This window comes from Pleuronectes platessa, chromosome 18 (assembly GCF_947347685.1).
Source record: "Pleuronectes platessa chromosome 18, fPlePla1.1, whole genome shotgun sequence".
Taxonomy (NCBI): Eukaryota; Metazoa; Chordata; class Actinopteri; order Pleuronectiformes; family Pleuronectidae; genus Pleuronectes; species Pleuronectes platessa.
This window is the reverse complement of record NC_070643.1, coordinates 16,850,973-16,871,792: the sequence shown is the minus strand read 5'-3', so window position 1 is coordinate 16,871,792 and position 20,820 is coordinate 16,850,973. Positions and strand designations below refer to the sequence as shown.

Genomic DNA, 20,820 nt, shown 5'->3' with positions numbered 1-20,820 from the left:
CTTTTTTATTTCGCCCTGTGTGTCTCCTTGTGCTTATGTTTGTGTTTGGATTTGTGTTCTCCCAGAATTTTCAGTTTTCCTGTTTTATTTAGATGTTTTTGCTCCTTGTGTGTTTCCCACTTTACTTCCTTGGATTCCTTCCCCTGTGATTGTCTGCGCCTGTTCCTCATGTGATTCCCCTGTGTCTAATTACCCATGTGTACACACACACACACACACAGAGACACTCCTCTCACCACCTTCTCATTTTTTCTCCTCCTTCGTCCCTCGCTTGTAAGTTTCTAGTGTTCCCTTGTTTTTTTCTGTTAAGCCTTATTTGAGTTCTTTGGATACCAGTGCTTTTCTGCGTATGGACTGAAAAAGACCAAAGTACAAGGCACACCTCTGTACTTCCTCACCTGCATATTTGAGCCTTGTGCGCTGTCAATGGGAGCAATGTTGTCCAGCCTGTTTGCAAACCAGGCTATCGAGAGCTAGGGAGAGGCTCGGGAGGTGACATTAGCAGCAGATAGAGTGTCAATCAACAACTCGGTAGTGAGGAAGCAGGAAGTAGTCAGGCAAACAGGAGGTAGAGAGGAGGACAGATATACGAAAGGAGGACATTTAAAGTCCAGTGACTTTTGCTCCACACTTAATGATAACTTGTTAAGCTTTAGTTTTCCCTTTGCTGCTCACAAGGACACAGAACAGCCACAACAATGCGGGTTGAGTTGATTGTGGGCCTTCTCTCCATCATGATATCCTTGGGATTGGTGGTGGTTATTATGGGCCAGCACAAGGAGCTGTCCATTGTGGAGGAGGAGAGTGAGAGGGCGAACGAGGATTTCCAACAAACGTTTGATCGATTGTCAAACAAGGACTTATTCAAAGAATCGGTGGGGAAGCTGCTGCAGCAGGGGAAGAAAGCAGTGGAGGAGCTGGAGCCTTTAATGCCCATCCTGGAAGCAGAGAAGCAAAAGAAGGAGAAAGAAGATGTGACCTGTCAAACAGAAAAGGTAAATAAAAAGGCCCACAAAGCAATGCTGGAAAGCATGACTCGAGTACTGAATCCAAGTAGAGTTTCAGTTTTGTATCTCTTTGTGCCACTTTATACCTGTGCTACACCATATTTACATTCAAAAAGCATATGTTGAGGTTATGCTTTATATTTGGAAAGATTAAACTCATGCTCTCCGTTCTTATTCTTTTGGCTACTCATAAAAATCTGTCTAGTTTAGGCTCAGGTGCATTTACCTCAGATAAAAATAGATGTGCAGCAGAACTTTGTGTTTTCTTCTTTCCCAGTTAATAATAAAAATTGTACATCCACATAGCACTTTTCATACCAAATCTGCTTTTAATTACAAATGATAGTTCAAACAGAAGTCGGTAATAATCTCACGATACATTCGATTTCTCTTTTGACCCGCAGGCCAGGGTCTGACCACAATGTTGGAATGTACTGCACTAAACCGTAGTGCATCTATAGGAGATAGTTCCACATGTTTTATTACATATGGTTGGAAAAAAAAAGTGGTCTACATATTCATACATCAATGTTAATTGTCTTTCAATGTTATTCAAATGTTTCTGCAAATCATTTTCTTTAACTCTATTATTATGAAAATAATTGTACAGCGGCTTTAAATTTCACTTCGGTTCACTTTTACATTTCCTTTACTTCAATCCAAGCAATCAAGACGCGATGAGCTGGCTCAAAAAGAGAAGGAACTCACAGACACTGAAGGTATAAACACGAAACCACCTCACAGATAATTTGCTGCCACCGTGTGGAGAGATGACTGTGTCACCGAATCATCTCCATCTTCTTTCTGTCATTTAGCTCCTCTAAAAGTTGAGTCTGATGCCTGGAAGGGGGAGATTGCCAAACTGCAAGAACAACTAAAGGCACACAGTCCAATATGTGATTTCCTGAGGGCGGACCTGGGAGATTTGTAAGACACAAACACTGTTGCATAAATCAAATGTTTGCTATTACAGAGCATTAATAAGTGGATTAACAATGATATTATTTTGTGTTTTAGGCAATTATGTGCGAAGACTGTGGCGGCAGCTGCATGAAAACCTCAGCAACCAGGAGACACAACCCCATGCCAGTAAATCAATGTTTATGTCAGATTTGTTCTCCTAATACTCCTTCATGTATGAAGTGGTATTGATATGTTGTTGAGCCAACATTAGTGCTATGACACTGATAATAAAACTGTTTGATGCTTTTCAGGATCTTTTTGTCCCTGAGCAATTATTTATCATCAAATTTAGGACAGAAAGTTAAACTTTAAAGGCATTCAGCAGAGCACAGATATAGGTCCAACAAGGCCCAGCAGTCCCCTTACAAGTTACTGGTTTTAGTTTTGTGGTTATTAGTTGACCTGTTGCTTTTTTGCTCACATGTGTGAAAGATAATATTTGTAATCCCCAGTATCCCACTCTTAGTTTGCACCCAGACTGCCGTTTATTATTATTTTGTCTAATTAATTTGAATATAAATAACTGTAAGGAGCAAGCTTTCCGTTTGACCCACAAATTGTGAATGCAGCCTCTTAAGTGTGTGAGTCCCTTGTGTAAACGTGAACACCTCACCTGCCACTGTAAAGAGGGAATAGACGACAGTAGTGAAATATGATAGTGATATACCAGGAGAGAACACATGTTGGCAGCACTGAGGGACTTTTCAAGTTTGTATGTGACTCAACACATGAATACATAGGTGTAGCTAAAACAAACAGATATTTATGAGCGTGCATTTCAGCCATTTTACTCTATATCACTTAGTCCAAAGTACATTTAAACAAGGAAAACATTTTATTTAAATTATTTTATTTTTTATTTCATTTTAAAGTGTTATTTTATCAATTGATTTTTGTCAATCCACATTGATCAATATTGTTAATGTATTAAAATACAAATTCACTTTCTTTTGCCTTATTTATGTCTTAAAGCAGCATTCAATTCAATTTTATTTTTATAGCATAAAATCATAATATACATTATCTCAAGGCACTTTACATAGAAGGTCAAGACCTTAAAAATGTTTGGCATATAGCAGCATAACTGGAGATTTTTAGGACGATTAATACTTATTTAATATTTCAATTTCGATATTTAACATGCATCAGGTAAAGGGGAAGGGGTTCTCCCTCCGAATATAGAGTCATGAGGAAATGATGATACTCTGACCTGGAGACTTCTTAACATGACTGTGCAACTTGACCTGCAGCCGCATCAACGCTGTGTCCCACAGAGAGAGAGAGAGGGACAGAGAGAGGGACAGAGAGAGGGAGGGAGGGACTACTTTCTCAGCAGGGAGGAGGAGGGAGGCAAAGAGGGAGGAGGGAGGTGAGTTATGCCAACAAGCCGATTATTAAAGGCTACTGATGGCACACACACAGACATACACACACAAACACACACATTCACACACACTGAGCATCTGAGGCTGCAGAAGTTTCTCTTTTCCCTTTGTTCATCTCAGGAAAGTACTTTTTTATTGGACGCTGCGACTTTTCATGGATTATTATTGTAAGAACTGCAGTCAGGAAATTGTTATATAGGATATTGCATTTATGATTTGGAGGTTTGCAATGTATATGGTGTAATCAGCAGAGAGGAAAGAGTGAGGTTATGGTATTTTAGGTTTATGTGGCGTCACTTGAAGATATTGTATTTTTAAGTTCGACTTCTCTATTGTAAAGTTCATCGTGTCATTTTATTTTTTCTAAATATGTTTGCTATATAACTCATGTCAATGAAGTTAACTAAACAGCAAATGACTTCTGCGAGTTACCTTTTTTAGTTAGTGAACTTTATAGTCAGGCCCCGAAAAGCTAAATTACAGGCCCATTAGACACCTCTTTGCTGTGAGCAGTCTAAATTGGAAGGTGTCGCCATGACCAGCCCCTCCAGGAGTATCGACCACGTCTATGAGAGCCCGGCTCACAAGCCAGAGACGCCCAGGTACCGAAGCTGGAGCAGCTTCCGCTTTTCACGATGGAGAAGTGGCTCCCAGAGGACCACCCCCCCTGGCACCCCTTCCCCAAAGGCAGACAAGAAGGGCGATGTGAGCAACACTCTCTTCACCCTGGTCAAGACCCACAATGAAGACTACACGGCTGACCCCGATGGCCTGCAGGACACCAACGAGGAGGGGGACGGAGGCAGCGAGGTCCCCTCGCAGGACGAGTCCAACTACTTCCAGAAGCAGTTTGGCTCCTTGCTGCAGCCCGGGGTCAACAAGTTCTCCCTGCGCATGTTTGGCAGCCATAAGGGGGTTGCTGCAGAGCAGGCCAGGGTCCAGAGCTTTGGCGTGTGGATCATCCACCCCTACAGTAACTTCAGGTAACGGCGAGGTTGGATTATTCTCAGAATTTCTTCTTGTTGTCACAGGTTTTTTTATGGGAAAGTTTCCATATATAATTTCCACAGTAACGGTAAAACCACATGAAAACTTCTCCCAGCACAAAACTACCCAATGTATCATAAATCTACCTTGAGAGCATCCCTCTTTAAAGTCATCGATAGAGCGATTCTATCCAGTTCCTCCAAGGACAGAATGCGGTACAACAGCTGATGCGATGGTTCCTCGTGCATGATAAGGCGATGAAGGGATTTGATTAGTGATACAATATATAGGACAAGATCATCTGGATTAATGATACCACTCCCCTGTGACTCCCTTTCCCCCTGTTTACGAGAAGGAAGAAACATTGATCCCAATAATTTAGTCTTTTCCTTGCCCTGGTTTTGTCGCACTTATTGGAGGATTGGTTCGATCATTCAGCTTTTGGGGCCTAACAGCATTTTAGCCGTGATTCCCAAGCTACCCATCTGTGTGGTGACTAATAACAACCACCATCAAATTTAAACAATTTTTAAACATCAGGCCTATGCCAGACAGAGGGGATAAACCCGTGCAGAGGGATTATTGCCCATAAGAATCCCTATAATTCCAATCTTGCTCTATTATGCAATAATACACAGACAGCTGAGGGAGGGATTATTGAAGGCCTGCTACCCTTAAACCTTATGCTCTAACTTCCCCTTTAAAATGGACGAGTTGGAACAGAATGTTTGTCATGCTCAGCTTTTCTGTTCAGGGGTGAAGGTCGCTTTTCTTTTGCATTTGGAATCCAGTTTAAAGTGGGTGGGGTTATTCACGTAATAACTCCTCTTACCTGTTGGTTCTGCAAGGGGTTAGGGTCAGCGGTATCATGTGGCTTTCATCAGCAGATGGAGTTTGTGCAGATGTAATAGAGACACAGATGCCCGGACCTTCTACGGTTCTGATCACAACATGCTAGCTGGTCTATTAGGATGTATTTGGTGACAGCGTTGCAATGTAAATCCAAATGTCAACATGTCCACACGCTCAAGTCTGAGGAAACCTGATTTCAATGGCAATTCATGCAGTTGCTTTTGAGTCATTGCACTCAAAGTCATGGACCACTCCGTGGTGCAGGTGAAGAACCAGGGCTATATATATATATATATATATGGTATGCACTCACTTCAAATAAACAGCAGAGTCTTTAGCTGTGATATTAGCAGCATGCAACCACTAATCTGTTGCAGCATAAGATGATAAGTAGGTATGTAAACCAGCGTGTAGACACAGGGCACGTAGACAGAAGAGATTGATGGAGGGATAAACGTGATTGAAAATGAGGAACTAATCTATCTGTGCCTCCGCTCTGTCCAGCTGAAGAATGTGGAAGGTTGTTTTCTCACAGGGTTCACATTGCAAACGGCGAGCTGTGACGGTAATTAGAAATAGTCTGGTTCCTATTCTGTTACTGTGCCCTTGTAATGAAAGGGGAGGAAGAGAAAGAGACCCGTGGTGGTTGACACATGATGGAAACAAGCTGTAAGGAAACCCGCACCTGGGTATAACAAGACACGGGAGACCTACAGTAAAGTGGGACTTGTATGACATGAAGCAGACAGTGATGTGCAGAGCACACGCTGGAGCTTCAACACTCTGAAGTCAGACCAATCAATCCAACACATCGCAGGTCAAACCTCTCATGTGACATTTACGTATCTGCATTGTCTTCTTTAAAGTACATTGAGCCTAGTGAGGTGAACATCATGTATTTTTAATTAGAGGGGTTCCTCCTGTGACAGAAGCTGTTAATGGAATAAGGGTCACTCTGAAATGGGTCTCTGTACGGTACACAGTACACTGTACACCTGATCAGATGACTTCAACTCAACTTAAAGCAACGCTGTGTAACTTTTACTGAGCAACAGCGCCCACTGCAGGCACACCTGGTGATTCATTTTGTTGGGATCCATGTCCAAACACTTAAGTGTATTTAAAGTCGAGAAAAAACTACTATCCATCTCTGAATGCGAAGTCCCATCCTCTGAACTGAAACAAAACTGAATGGTGTTTATTGCCAAAGATCCTTAGCTCCCTGAACCAGAAGAGTTGCCTCTGTAACAAATAAACCAGACTCTATTTAGAATTCTTCATGTTTTGTTTTATGGCTTCCTCCCTGACCCATAATGTATCCATCCATCCAAACACTGATAAAAACATAACCTCCTTAGCACTGGTGGGAAAAGGTTTGGGGCAAATAAGCAAAAAATGAAATGCTTGCAGTTTTATATTTGCCCAACCTCACCTTTCTATCATTCCATCATGTTCTGTCCAGGTTCACCTGGGACATCGTGATGCTCCTGCTGATGATGAGTAATCTGGTGATTCTACCGTGGGGAATCACCTTCTTTGAGGACCAGAACACCCCCCCCTGGATCACCTTTAACGTCCTGTCTGACACTCTCTTCCTCATGGACTTGGTTTTCAACTTCCGCACCGGCATCCTGGAAGGGGACAGCCACGTCATCCTGGACCCCAAAGAGATCCGCAGGCACTACCTCCGCACGTGGTTCATGGTGGACTTCATCTCCTCCATCCCCGTCGACTACATCTTCCTCATCGTTGACCTGGAGTCCCGGCACGACTCGTCTGACGTGTACCGCACTGCCCGCGCACTACGGATCGTGCGCTTCACCAAGATCCTGAGTCTGCTGCGTCTTCTGCGACTGTCTCGCCTCATCCGGTACATTCACCAGTGGGAAGAGGTAAAGAGAGGAAGAAGGAGAATATTATTACAGTGTACGTGAGATGTTCCAAATCTTTATTATTGAATGTTATTTCTCTCCATAAAAAATTCCCCTCTGTCAGCTTTTCCATATGACCTATGACCTGGCCAGTGCAGTGGTGCGCATAGTGAACTTGATTGGCATGATGCTGCTGTTGTGTCACTGGGATGGATGCTTGACCTTCATGGTGCCGATGCTGCAGGACTTTCCTCCAGACTGCTGGGTAGCCAAGAACAATATGGTGGTGAGGAGGCTGAATATATGAGAAACATTTGAGAGAAATGTGCTTTTATTTCAGAAAGTTAAATGAGGATACCACTTTGAAATCTGTCCGTTAAAAATGAAGCGTATACAGCTAATTAGCTTAGCTTAGCATACAAACATAACAGTTGAGAGTGGTATCGATCTTGTCATTGTTCAATAAATGTCAAATGATTCCTTTAAACCTGAAATATTTTTATAATGTGTGAACATTTTATGATTTAAAACCCATTTTGAAGCCAATTTAAATACATAAATTATTCAAATTAAAGGAATGGAGTGATATTGTGGGAAAAACACTTGTCTGGTTTCTTGCTGAGAGTCACATGTTAAGATTAAGATTAATTTAAGATTAAGATTAATTTAAGATTTGCACAAGTTAATAAACTCCCATCATGAGAATCTTTTCATCCAACCCTCAGCAAGAAAGTGAAATAAAATATTATTTTAAATATAAATATTATATAAATAAATATTTTTTAATTGGTTCTTTTCCTTACTTGGCCACTTATTGTTAACTACTCAATTCTAGGAAATTATTATTAAGGATCACTTTTGAAATAAGTATTGTTGTTGAAGACTTAACCTCAGTAAAATTAATCAGGCATTTTTTTATCCAACATAGTCCGATCATATGTTTCTCACTACAACACTGTTTTGTCATGTCTCCTCTCCCATCCATTTCCCAGAATGCTACATGGCACACACAGTACTCCTACTCCCTGTTTATGGCCATGAGTCACATGCTGTGTATAGGATACGGCGCCCACCCTCCGGAGGGCCTGAGTGACGTGTGGCTCACCATGGTCAGCATGGTTGTGGGGGCCACCTGCTACGCCCTGTTCCTCGGCCACGCCACGACCCTGGTTCAGTCTTTGGATGCGTCACATCGTCAGTACCAAGAGAAGGTGAACATCTGACCGGAAACATTTAACTAACAACAAAACCTTTTGACCCTCAGCCGCAGTTGTTTTGTGGATAATACGTCCCTAAGAGCCTCACATGGATGTGACTGTGATTCTGGCTTTAAGGTTTAACTTCAAAACCGTTTTACATCACAGGCTTGCTCGTGCTTTATTGGTGGAAAATGTGCCAAATGCCTGGAGAATATCTGAATTATCTAATAGATTTTGTGACCTTGTTGTGACCCTTTCCAGGGGATTTTCACAAGATAAAGCAGAGCGGATGAATAGACGAATGGCGGCACCTTTGTTCTGGATCACTGTTTGCTAATGCCCATTACAAATGAGTTTGTAATCCACTTAAAACTGCAAAAGCCACAACACAAATCGAATAAATGCATAATTATTAATTTAGCATCACATGGTAGAAAATGGGATTTAGTCTGACAACAATCATGTGGAGTTTCAATTGTATCGTCACAAATATTAAATCAAAAGTTTTGTTTTGTACAAATGTTTTATAGTATAAACAAGTGGAGCAGTACATGTCGTTCCATAAACTGCCAGCGGACGTGAGGCAGAGGATCCATGATTATTACGAGCAGCGATTCCAGGGCAAGATGTTCGACGAGGACAGCATCCTCGGAGAGCTCAGTGATCCGCTCAAGGAGGTGGGTTCCCCATTCAAACTTTGAGTTGACTTGGATTTCTTAGATTCTCTTTAATCATATATTTTAATGACACCTGTCCACACAGATGCAAATCCAGGCCTGGACAATAACATTGAAATAAACAAAGGTTTTGCCAAAATAAAGATCTATTCATTACTGATTAATCTTACTCAAATACTTTTCAATTAATGACTTAAAATGCAATGTTTAGTCCAGGTGATGTTTTCAAATATATTGCTTTTTTTTATAAAAAGAAACTCAAGTTTAAGATGATATAAATCAGATAAAGCAGAAATTGCCTACATTCTGGAGCTGGAATGTTTAGAAATTGTTTGTTTGTAAATGGCAAAAAATATGAATAGTAAAAAATTGGGGAGATTTGGCAGTTTTTCCCCTTATTTAAATATTTTATTCATTTCCGCAAAAAGATATATATAACTCAATCCCACAATTTCTGAATGTTTTCTCTCTTCTCTCCACCATGCAGGAGATAGTCAGCTATAACTGCCGTGGGCTGGTGGCCAACATGCCGCTGTTTGCCAACACTGACCCTCATTTTGTGACAGTGATCTTGACCAAGCTGCGTTTTGAGGTCTTCCAACCTGCAGACTTGATTATACGAGAAGGGACCCTGGGACGGAAAATGTACTTCATCCAGCACGGCGCCGTCACTGTCCTCCCGCGTGGCAGTAAGGAGATTATGCTCAGCGATGGAGCGTACTTTGGGGGTAAATCATGTCATCCCCATCAAATCAATAAGAGGTTCACTGGTTCTGGTTCCCCATTAAGTTGGTCTCCTGTTAAAGTTGCCACTGACAGCTAATCTATGAATCATTTGTAAAATGTAGATGTTTCATGCAATCTAAACACAAACAGATAAAACATGCAGGTGATTGCAAGTGATAGGAAGCGATTAATGAAATAAATGCTTAATAATTCTCAGTCAATCAATGAAAATATTGATAATTGATATATGACAGTGCAGAACATGAATCTGTTGCTTTAACGGTCAAACTCTCATTTCAGAGATCTGTCTTCTCACCCAGGGCCGACGCACAGCCAGCGTGAGGGCCGACACATACTGCCGTCTTTACTCCCTGAGCGTGGAGAGTTTCAACGAGGTGCTGGAGGAACATCCTCTAATGAGGAGGGCCTTCGAGAGCGTAGCTGTCGACCGACTGGGCCGAGTGTCCCGCAGACCCAGTTACCAGCCTCCCCCAGCAGAATGACCTCCTCTGCACCAGCACAGAGACACTGGTGTAGGATATTTAACACCTTGACTGAACTGAATGCTGTTGGACCAGATGATGGAGACCCTCAATTTTATTTGTTAACACATTGCTGCACCTGGTTGGAAATATTGAACCTACCATCTTTTAATTTAATGTTGTTGCTTGAATCTCAGTATTCTATTACATGATCGGTTTGTGTTCGATTTTTCAACACTTCTCAGGTTAGATCCACTGTATAATTAAAAAAGGAAAAGTATTAACTTGAATGAGAAAGTAATCTCTTCTATTCTTGGTGATACGTGTTCTCTTTACCACATGTAAATAGGAATAATTCCCCCGGCCTGTATGCTTGGAGACTGCAGTTTCATTATCGCTCACACATCCAGGATATTAGAAGCACACAGCAGCAGCAGCTGGGAGATACGTGTTGCAGCTTTATACAGCTCTGATTCAAATGATCCCTCAGGTCTGCAGGTTGCAACAAATGAGGGTTTAATACCATTGTTCCCTGGGGATAAGCTGCTGTGATGTAACAACTGTACAGAGACAGGCTGTACGCAGCCATACGTCCTTGTTTGATTCACCACATGTCATATTTGTTTATTTTATCATAGTGAACTCTACCTCTGTTTCCCTACAGTTTATTTCCCAGTATAAGTGTTTTTGTTTCAACACATGAATATTAGAGTCACTCACTTTCCTTGCACTTTCATCTGTTTTAATGTCTGCAAACAAATGTAAAAATCTTTTTTTTTTATTATTTTCATTTCAGAAGTAAACCTTAAGTTGGTTAGAAGGTACTAATAACCTTTAGATAACTACATTACAGATGGTTCAGAGTTGTTTAATCCCAGTAACACAGTGATAGTGCAATAAGATGCTGATATTAATAAAGCCCACAAAACAATGTGAATTATTGTCTCTTTTTGATTGTGTTGCTTTCACTGAATTTATTCATTTTGTATTTAAAAAGTATATATTTCAGGTATATTTAATGCAGAAAACAAGAAATGTAATATGCTTTAGGTATAATACAGAAATAACTTCCAAATATTATTATTATTATTATTATTTATTTCCTCTGAAAATAAAGTTATATGTTGTGGTTAAAGTTGGATTGAATAGAAACACTTTGAATAACCTTGAATTATTTTTATTTTATTTTAACATACACATTCATTTAATTTACATGTTAAGTGATAACGATCAGTCAGTGATCGTCAATGTTGGCGCCCTAGGTGAGATTTCAAATTGGCGCCCCCCCAACATACACATGCAAACTGTCATCCATCTCCAATAACTTTTGGACTGTACACAGATGCACACACAGACAAATTTGTAAGCTATAAGAATACAAATATTCTTGTATATATATATATATACAAATATACGGAGCCACGGGTGGTGACATCAGCATGTGTCCCTACTATGCTGCCAAAATGAGTAGGTTTTTATACATCTCTTTGTATGCATCATGCTGCTATGAGGAACTGTTGTGAGGTGAAATGAAACTCTTCTTTTTTTTCTGTTCATGTTGAAATAAAGTGGATCCACTTGGTCTGACGTTTTCGATCACATCTTTATAAAACACCTCATTAGCTTCACACTACGAACCCTATGGGGGGGGGAAAGGTTTTTTGAGAGAAGATTCCAGATTCATTCACTAGACTGGCACTCAGTAGAGCTCAACAGAGCCGTATAGGTTCATCTCTGATCCATGCAGCTTCCTTCTACCAAGTTGTGTGGTTATTGGTTCCTTAGTTTATTACATAAACCTGTTGACTGACAAATCAGAGGTGAAAATATAACCTCCTTAGCAGAGGTAATAAAACCTCAAGGAAATGTCACCAACATTAATAATTATTAGAAACACAACAGGAAATTAAAAGGAGAATATCTCAATAGTTGACGGGTAATTTTCGGTTGATCGACTTATCAATTCATTTATTAAAAGCAAATTTCCCCCAGCTACTTAGTCTATAGGGTTTTTATATTGTGTTTTATTTACATTGTATATAGTGGTTTATTTTTGTCGTGCACTGATTGCTGGTTGTACATCAAATTGCCCTTGAAGGATATTAAAAATTTTCTTTTATGGACAACTTTAGTTAATCACAAGCTGCACAAACCAAGCTAGAGCAGCAGCAAGCAGGGGGCAGCATCAGGACATCACATGGAAACAACCAGAAACAGACTCTGATTCTTGTAAGGCGTATGAAGACAAGGTTGAGAACTGCTGGGTTATTCTCTAACAATAGGTTTTGAAAGCATGTTAAATCATCCAGTATCTAAAATTTTAAGTAAGGCTGTCAAATATATGTAGTAAAGTAGAAAATATTTTGTCTTCAGCATAGAATGACTCGAACACACACACAAACACACGATAATTTGTCCTATTAATTGCAAAATATCTTATGTAAATTTAATATAATTAAATGTAAAAACGAAAAAAATGTAATTAAAAAAAAAAATGTAAAAAAAATGAATGCGCAATTCCTGCGCATTGGGCTTCTGTGCAGGATGTGCGCAATGGCCTTCTGCGCAGGAGGTGCGCAGTAGGCTTCTGCGCAGGATGTGCACGCGCAGATTTTTTTTCTTCTTTTTTTCGTCTAATTTAATTTAATTATTTTTATATTTAATTTAATTTAATTAAAAAATACATATATTTGATTTTATATTTAATTTTTTTTGTATTTAATTTGTCATCATCATCATTATCTCTCCTGCGCTGATTCAGGGGTAAATGACGCTGGTCTTCACAGGTGACTGACATACACAAGCCTGTAGCCGCCACCCTCCCACAGGAGATTATGTGCTTGTGTGTGTCTGTGTGACCGCGGCGTCTCCCGGTTCTTCCCGGGGTTAAAGGATGATGGTGTGACGTTAATGTATCGTTTTACATTGCATGTGACACGTTGATAAATCAGTCTCTTATGCCGCTCTCTGGGCATTTTGTCACCAGTACCAGGAGCCAAACCTGCGATCATTAGCAACACATTCATGACAGTAGATGAACTTTTATTGAGCAGATGTTGTTATTTAACGTGTGTGCGTGAGTGTGTGTGTGTGTGGGGGGGGGGGGGGGGGGGGGGGGGGGGGGTGTTCATTGGGTTGTTGGTGACTGTATCCGGGCCACTATCGTCTGCTTCCTGTGGTTATTTCATAAACTCCGGACGCAGAGGAGGTGAGCAGGTCCCGATTGTTTTCTATCTTCTCCTCCTCACACATTTCACACCGACATTAATACACATGCAGCTGCTGATGAGAACCAGTGAATCCACGTGTCTCTACTGGAAAATGTAAAAGCTGCTGCCGCGATCCAGCTGTTTCTGTCTGGACTCTACAAGGTTAGAGGTGCTAAATCAAGCTAAGCTAGGCTAGCAGTAGCCACCTGAGCATTGGAGGTCAGTGTGTTCCCTGATACGAGGGGAAACACTTCAAATAGAGCTCCCTGGTTATATCAGTTTAAGTTAGATATTCTGTGAGTTTATTTACTGGTGTGTTGACCTGAAACGTCTCCACGTAGGGCATTGATTGAACGATGCTAACGCTGCGAGCTAACCCCAACACCTCTGACATAACAACACAACAGAAGTTACACAAGATCCCAGACAAAGCAATTCAAGTGATTAGAATGCGAGATTAAATCCACCGTTATGTGACATTGAATCCAGCGATTGTTGCTTTTGATGTGTTTAAAATAAAACTGTTTTCTGGTTAAAACCAAACTGCATTTGTTTTGATGCTGCTCGATAAGAAAATAAGGTTTTTGGGGCATCAACAACAAAAGAGTATTACTTTAAGTTAATATGCCCTGTTGGTCGTCGTTTAAAGAAATTCCAGGAATTCATTTGTCTGTTTATGATTAAAATACTAATAACAATCTCTATTTATAGAGCGCTTTTCACAATTCAGATTTCAAAGTGCTTCGCAGGGGCAGCAATACAACAAATAAGTCAAACATGCATTCGATCTTAGTAAAAGCCAAGCAGAAGGTCATGGTTAAAATGTTCATAGACAATTTATATTTAAGTAATTTAAGGAAAGGCTGTCTGGCAGAAGTGTGTTATAAGAAGAAGGCACTTTGAGGGAATTGCATGGTCAGCTAATCTCCTTTCCTTCCAGAACCTCAGGCCCTGACTAAAAATGCTCTGTCCCTTTTAGTTTCCATGTTAAAACAGGAGTGATGTGATTTATATGTAATAAGATTAAGAAACTTGTGAAGTCCTGTCGCAACACAAGCAACCATACAAGCACTATTCCTGAATAAAATACATTCTGTTAATGAATATTATCTTAGCCCCTACAAGAAGGATGTTGTCCCTCTCTCGAGCTGTGGTGAGCGGGGTGGTCCGATCCCCAGCTGCTGTCAGTCAAGCTGGAGTGACTGCCATCACCCGGTTCAACAGCACAGCACAGGTACCTGGCCCGTAATAACAGAAATAAATCAATTCAATTTTAGAATTAGATAGCATTCCCTTCATATGGCTTTGCATTATGTTTCCAGACTGCTCCAAAGAAAACAACATTTGGCCCGCTTGCTGATGAGGACAGAATTTTCACAAACCTGTATGGCCGTCACGACTGGAGGTAACACCACCGATGATATTCTCACTTAGTCCATAATTTCTATAGAAAAGAGCACAGTCCTAACCTGTTTACATTTTTTGCTTCAGGCTGAACGGGGCTTTGAAGCGCGGCGACTGGTACAAAACTAAGGAGATTCTTCTCAACGGAGTCGACTGGATCCTCAATGAGATCAAGGTCTCCGGCCTGCGTGGGAGAGGTGGAGCCGGTTTCCCTACAGGCATGAAATGGAGCTTCATGAACAAACCCAGCGATGGCAGGTCAGTGAGGAGCCGCAACATCGAGCACATTTCATCGTCTTTTACTGTTTCCCAAGTATTTGTACAGATTTTTGGTTACCAGATAATCTGAAAGACTTCCAAACCCCAAGAAGTGATTAATCCAAACCAAATTGTTTATGGCTGTAACTGAGAATTACATTTTCAGTATGTTCTTTGTTAGTTATACCAGCCATCAGTCTTGACTATAGTGACTGCTTTTGTGTGGGGGAGAAATCATCTAACCAGTTCTGATTTCATTCTTCAGGCCCAAGTATCTGGTGGTGAACGCGGATGAGGGTGAGCCTGGCACCTGTAAGGACAGAGAGATCATGAGGCACGACCCACACAAGCTGGTGGAGGGCTGTCTGATCGCTGGAAAGGCCATGGGAGCGCGTGCTGCTTATATTTATATTAGAGGAGAGTTCTACAACGAGTCATCCAACCTGCAGGTGAAAATTGTAGATGCATCTTGGCAATTTCTGTGAAGTCCTAATTGGGTTAATTTCAACATATAAAAATTCAAGGACAGTCATGATAATTTATGTACAACACAAGATCTGCTTGTGCAACAATGTGAAATTCCTCCTGCTGAAACATTAAATGTGAAATATCTCCTCTTAGGTGGCTATCAATGAGGCCTATGCCGCTGGGCTGATTGGAAAGAATTCCTGCGGCTCTGGTTATGACTTCGATGTGTTTGTGATGCGTGGAGCTGGAGCGTATATCTGCGGAGAGGAGACCGCTCTTATTGAGTCCCTGGAGGGAAAGCAAGGGAAGCCCCGCCTGAAGCCCCCATTTCCTGCTGACGTGGGTGAGTTCCACTGGAAAGAGATGTAATTGAGGATAAATACTGGTCCTATTGGGCCTTTGTTTGTATCCCCATAGCAGACAAGTGCTGTGTGTTCTTGCCCAATAATCACTATTCTGACTCCTCTACTTCGCTCTTCCTCCTATCCTACAGGGGCGTTTGGTTGCCCTACAACTGTCGCCAATGTGGAGACGGTATCCGTTGCACCCACCATCTGTCGCCGTGGAGGCTCTTGGTTTCTAGGCTTTGGCAGAGAGAGAAACTCTGGCACCAAGCTCTTCAACATCTCAGGCCATGTAAACACCCCCTGCACTGTGGAGGAGGAGATGTCCATCCCTCTGAAAGAGCTCATCGAGAGGCATGCAGGTACCCATGAACCCAAACAGCCTAAATGCTTCATTTGCTTGTCTGTTTTTAACTGCACCATGGGGGTCATAGTGTGAAAAGATTAAGATAGCTTAACATAAGCAGAGCCTAAGTGAATGCATTTTTTTTTTACCTAATTGAAACGAACATCTGTCTTGTAGGTGGAGTGCGTGGTGGATGGGACAACCTTTTGGCTGTTATCCCCGGGGGATCCTCAACTCCCCTCATCCCCAAAAGCGTGTGTGAAGATGTGCTGATGGACTTCGACGGCCTCGTTCAAGCTCAGACTGGGCTCGGCACAGCTGCCTTAATCGTCATGGACAAATCGGTAAGTTCGTCCACTCTTCAGTGTTATTCATCATGCATGTGCAAGTTGGCAAACATCTGTTACATCGGTGGACGTGTTGTTTCTGCAGACTGACATTATCCGAGCCATTGCCCGCCTGATTGAGTTCTACAAACATGAGAGCTGCGGCCAGTGCACGCCATGCAGAGAAGGTAAGGGCTGACTGCGTGTCATTTTATGCAGCAACATTGCCAGCCAGGAGTTTTACACCGTCTGACAGTAAAGCACATCTCTGCATTTTGAGTTATTCCCCCTTCTTTCTTCGTCCTGTAGGAGTGGACTGGATGAACGATATGATGTGGCGTTTTGTGCGTGGAGATGCACGGCAGGCGGAGATCGACATGATTTGGGAGATCAGTAAGCAGATTGAGGGTCACACCATCTGTGCCCTGGGAGATGGTGCGGCATGGCCAGTGCAGGTATTCATATTTGCTGCAAACGGATAAAGAAATAGTCAATATTTTGGCAGCTGCTGTATCTGTGATTCCTCTGCTTGAAGATTAATGTACTATTTCCCCTTTGTGTTTTCTTTTCTGCGTTCTCAGGGATTGATCAGACACTTCAGGCCTGTCATGGAAAACCGTATTTCTGAATACCAGCAGCAGGCCAGGGCTTGAATGGCTCCTTTCTACTACCTTGAATTTCTTCTTCTGCCTCATATCCCACGTGTGTCAATGACAAATTATTTAAGAGGATAATGTGATGTCTTTTCACCATCAAGATTCGCATTTATGTGTCTGCCTTGTATGTTAAGATTACCAATAAAGTTCTATGAACCTTTAAAGAAGCCTTTAACTTCTTGTTTTGACATTAGATGTATTGTTTACATGACTATCATGGAATCACTTGAACCTCATATCTTTATGCACAGCCTGTATATAATGATGGAAAACGTGTCTCCACTTATTCCCACCATCCAGAGATGAAGCTCAAATGATTGTTGCAATCTTTGGAGCCCAAGTAGGCGCAGTAGCAGAATCTTTTCTCAGTCTCAGCTGTCTATGATAATATTTCACTGCTTTTTAGCATCTAGTTATTTATATACTGTAAAAATTAACATTTAATCAAACTTCAGTATGACAAGAACTACCTTAAATTACAGAAACCATCTCTGAGGAAAATCTTTTTAATAAAATAGAATTGGCTTAAAAGAAAATCCACCAACAAGCTATAGACTAAATGTAAGATGATATAAATCACTGTTCCACTGTCATAACCTCGCGAGAGCTCCGTTCGCCGTGTCACGTGACGTGGGCAGACCGTCCTGCGCGGCATCATTTCTGTGCACGCCTCGAACGGTAAGAACCGGTTCCCGTTGTTGAATTGTTTACAAAAAGCCAAATCTGAAGCGATCTAATTACACAAACAAAGCAACACACACAAACCAAATACTGTTAGAATACAAGCGTCTCGTTAGTTTTGTCTGAGCGGGTCTCCTCCCTCCATCTTTCTGTTAGCTAGCTCAGGCCTGACGCTAGCTGTATTTATCTGTATTTATCTCATCACAAGTCTGCCTAAAATGTATATAAATAAAACACCATCCTGTAATCGGATGTTGATTCATCTGTATGATTTAGCCAGACACATTGTGATTATGCTAGGATGTTAGCCTGGTGTGATGCAGGTGTCGGTTCTGCTTTGCCTGCAAACACATCAACAATATGTGCAGCGGGTTCGAGTGTGCACACAACAGCAGCGTGTTCATGTGTTGCAGCTCCATGTGTCCGGGACGTGCGTGAAAGCATCGGCATGGAAATGTTGAAGATCGAGCAGGTTATCGTTGGGGGCGAGAAGAAGTCCACTCAGGCGGAGATCAAGCCGGGGCCCGTGGTCCCTCCACTGCAGACCTGTGAGCTAACATATGTGTGATTCATAACCCAATGTGATGCTAACATAGTCACTGTATAGTTCATAACCCAATGTGATGCTAACATAGTCACTGTATAGTTCATAACCCAATGAGATGCTAACATATGCACTGTATGGCTCATAACCCAATGTGATGATAACATAGTCACTGTATAGTTAATAACCCAATGTGATGCTAACATAGTCACTGTATAGTTCATAGCCCAATGTGATGCTAACATAGTCACTGTATAGTTCATAACCCAATGTGATGCTAACATAGTCACTGTATAGTTCATAACACATGAGATGCTTACATAGTCACTTTATAGTTCATAACCCAATGTGATGCTAACATAGTCACTTTATAGTTCATAACCCAATGTGATGCTAACATAGTCACTTTATAGTTCATAACCCAATGGGATGCTAACCTATTCACTGTGATGCTCTGAGTCCTCGAACCAGACATGTGTTATTACCCTGCAGTTGTACAATCTGATTATTCCACGATATTTGTACTAATCATAGAACTTTCTGTCCTCCCATCGTGATGCAGATCAGCATGAGAGCCTGCAGTGTTTCCAGTGCTTCATCACCTTCTCAGACTTCAAAACCAAGGAGAGACACATGAGGAAGAGCCACCGGGACGTGTACAAGATGCAGCTGCAGCAGGTGGAGAGAAGTAGAATAAAGATACCTGCTCGTCCTATTATGTAACAAACTCAGCAATGCATCTGAAATCATTGTGATTGTTAAGTCTGCAAGTGAAGATTATTTTACTTATTGATTATAAGATACAAGAGGATGATTAAAATGCCCGTTATAATTGGTTCATTTATATTTTTACATTATACTTCTGTATGTGTATAGAGATGTAATTTGACTTAACTTGACTATAACAGGTCACAGATTTTTATTCTTTTCTTTATTGTAAAGTTCTGCCCTTCTTTAAAAAGACGTATCAGTGAACAGAGCCTTCAGTTAGGATTTAATTATTTTTAACCACCTTTCTGCTCATTATTTTACAGTCCAATACGCTCTTTACTTGTTACAAGTGTGACAAGTCCTTCTCCTCCTCTGAGGAGCTCAGCCTGCACCAGACTTCCCACGACACAGGAGAGAAGCCCTTCCTCTGCACTTACTGTCAGAATACCTTCTATACTTTCACTGAGGTGAGGGCACTGCAGGGTGCACGTAAGCCTGGGGTTTGTGCTCTATAAGCACACTGTAGGGGCTTTGAAAATGATCAAGTAACTTGTTTATTGTGCTTGATCGTGTGTTTAATGTCTCCATGCAGCTGAACAAACACAAACGACGCGAATGCATAGAGCGACGGTGTCCCTGCAGCGACTGTGGCGCCTTGTTCCCTAGTCCTTCTCGACTTCGCAACCATCGCGTTTCTGTGCACCCCCAGAGCCCAGCGATGGCTGATGACGTCAACACCTACCAGTGCTGTAAATGTGGTCATGGTTTCCAGACAGAAGAAAAGCTCTTGCAGCACCAGGAGAAATTTGCTAATGATCTAAACTGTGACACTAAGGTGCAAGGTAAAAAACGTGGCCGTAAACTCAGGGACACAACTCAAGGAGCCGACGGCAAGAAGATCAAACAAGATCAGGAAGCAGATGACTCTCCGACAGAGGGGTGCTACTCCAACGAGCTGCAACCAGAGCTCAAGATCCCTTGTCCCGAGGCAAATTGTGACCTCATATTCCCTTCTGTTGCAGCCCTGAGGGCACACAGGAAGGAGGGCCATGGGCCTCCTCTTCGCAAGACTCAAGAAGGAACAGAGTGTGACGAGATTACACTCAACCACACATGACTAGGGCTCAGCACTCTGGACACACCTGCCCCACCTGTGGAGAGAGCTTTGCACGAGAGAGTGCCCTTAAGGTCCACCAGAGCACCCACACTGAGGGCGAGAACCCAACAGAAAGGAGATAATATACATGGAGAAAAGACTGCAACCTGATCCTACAACACTCAGTTAAATGATTGTCAGAATATTTCTTACAGTATTCTTTACAGTAGGAAGAAGAATTGTATGTGAACGTTTCACGTGTGAGATTTTTAAAATCAAGGTTGTAAAACACGGAGGTTGTTTGTGGAACCACATTTTTCACTTGCTTTTAGAAAGACATACCACACTTGTGTCTAAAACGATGCACATCTTATGTCTGCTCTGAAATATCACAAGGCCTTGCTTTCAAATCCCTTGCTTTTAATTGTGAAACTTGTAAGTGACAACTACAGGAGAGATGTAAAGAAAATCACAAACATAATGAAGCTAAAATCTGATAAATGTGCTCGTTTTGCATTATGAGACCTAAATTATGTAATCTAAGCCTGTTTTTCTTCCCAGAAGTAAATAATTGTTGCATTAAACAGCGTGACATTTCTGTCTAGTTTTTGTCTTGTTGCTTTTTCTG

At 41.5% G+C, this 20,820-nt stretch overlaps 3 protein-coding genes across 4 annotated transcripts; all 3 read left to right on the top strand.

Moving 5' to 3' along the window:
* Positions 1-3,889: 3,889 nt before the first annotated feature.
* Positions 3,890-10,964, top strand: LOC128462185 (potassium/sodium hyperpolarization-activated cyclic nucleotide-gated channel 3-like). The gene is given in 9 exon segments (XM_053447484.1): positions 3,890-4,060; positions 4,104-4,178; positions 4,181-4,338; positions 6,657-7,086; positions 7,190-7,351; positions 8,058-8,276; positions 8,795-8,941; positions 9,429-9,669; positions 9,968-10,964. Coding segments are annotated over 9 exon segments (1,806 nt in total). The 3' UTR covers positions 10,171-10,964.
* Positions 10,965-13,286: 2,322 nt separating this feature from the next.
* ndufv1 (NADH:ubiquinone oxidoreductase core subunit V1) lies at positions 13,287-17,327 on the top strand. 2 transcript variants are annotated; one of them, XM_053446558.1, is made up of 11 exons: positions 13,287-13,357; positions 14,474-14,592; positions 14,681-14,763; positions 14,850-15,020; positions 15,286-15,469; positions 15,642-15,831; positions 15,982-16,194; positions 16,356-16,522; positions 16,611-16,692; positions 16,814-16,959; positions 17,086-17,327. In XM_053446558.1, exons 2-11 carry the CDS (start codon positions 14,488-14,490, stop codon positions 17,155-17,157), a joined length of 1,413 nt encoding a protein of 470 aa, XP_053302533.1. In that variant the 5' UTR covers positions 13,287-13,357; positions 14,474-14,487; the 3' UTR covers positions 17,158-17,327. The 2 variants fall into 2 exon arrangements, with proteins under 2 accessions (XP_053302533.1, XP_053302534.1); XM_053446559.1 differs by having other exon boundaries at positions 13,341-13,365.
* A 464-nt stretch (positions 17,328-17,791) lies between these two features.
* Positions 17,792-20,796, top strand: LOC128461683 (zinc finger protein 33B). The gene is made up of 5 exons (XM_053446732.1): positions 17,792-17,838; positions 18,255-18,389; positions 18,948-19,063; positions 19,420-19,563; positions 19,689-20,796. Exons 2-5 carry the CDS (start codon positions 18,290-18,292, stop codon positions 20,211-20,213), a joined length of 885 nt encoding a protein of 294 aa, XP_053302707.1. The 5' UTR covers positions 17,792-17,838; positions 18,255-18,289; the 3' UTR covers positions 20,214-20,796.
* Positions 20,797-20,820: the final 24 nt, after the last annotated feature.

Bases quoted from the DNA above. Each gene is read 5' to 3' on its own strand.
- ndufv1 (XM_053446558.1), top strand. From the start codon at position 14,488: ATGTTGTCCCTCTCTCGAGCTGTGGTGAGCGGGGTGGTCCGATCCCCA. The intron at 16,195-16,355 runs GTACCCATGAAC...TCTGTCTTGTAG, and splicing joins GCTCATCGAGAGGCATGCAG to GTGGAGTGCGTGGTGGATGG. The intron at 16,960-17,085 runs GTATTCATATTT...CTGCGTTCTCAG, and splicing joins GTGCGGCATGGCCAGTGCAG to GGATTGATCAGACACTTCAG.
- LOC128461683 (XM_053446732.1), top strand. From the start codon at position 18,290: ATGGAAATGTTGAAGATCGAGCAGGTTATCGTTGGGGGCGAGAAGAAG. The intron at 19,064-19,419 runs GTGGAGAGAAGT...ATTATTTTACAG, and splicing joins ACAAGATGCAGCTGCAGCAG to TCCAATACGCTCTTTACTTG. The intron at 19,564-19,688 runs GTGAGGGCACTG...GTCTCCATGCAG, and splicing joins CCTTCTATACTTTCACTGAG to CTGAACAAACACAAACGACG.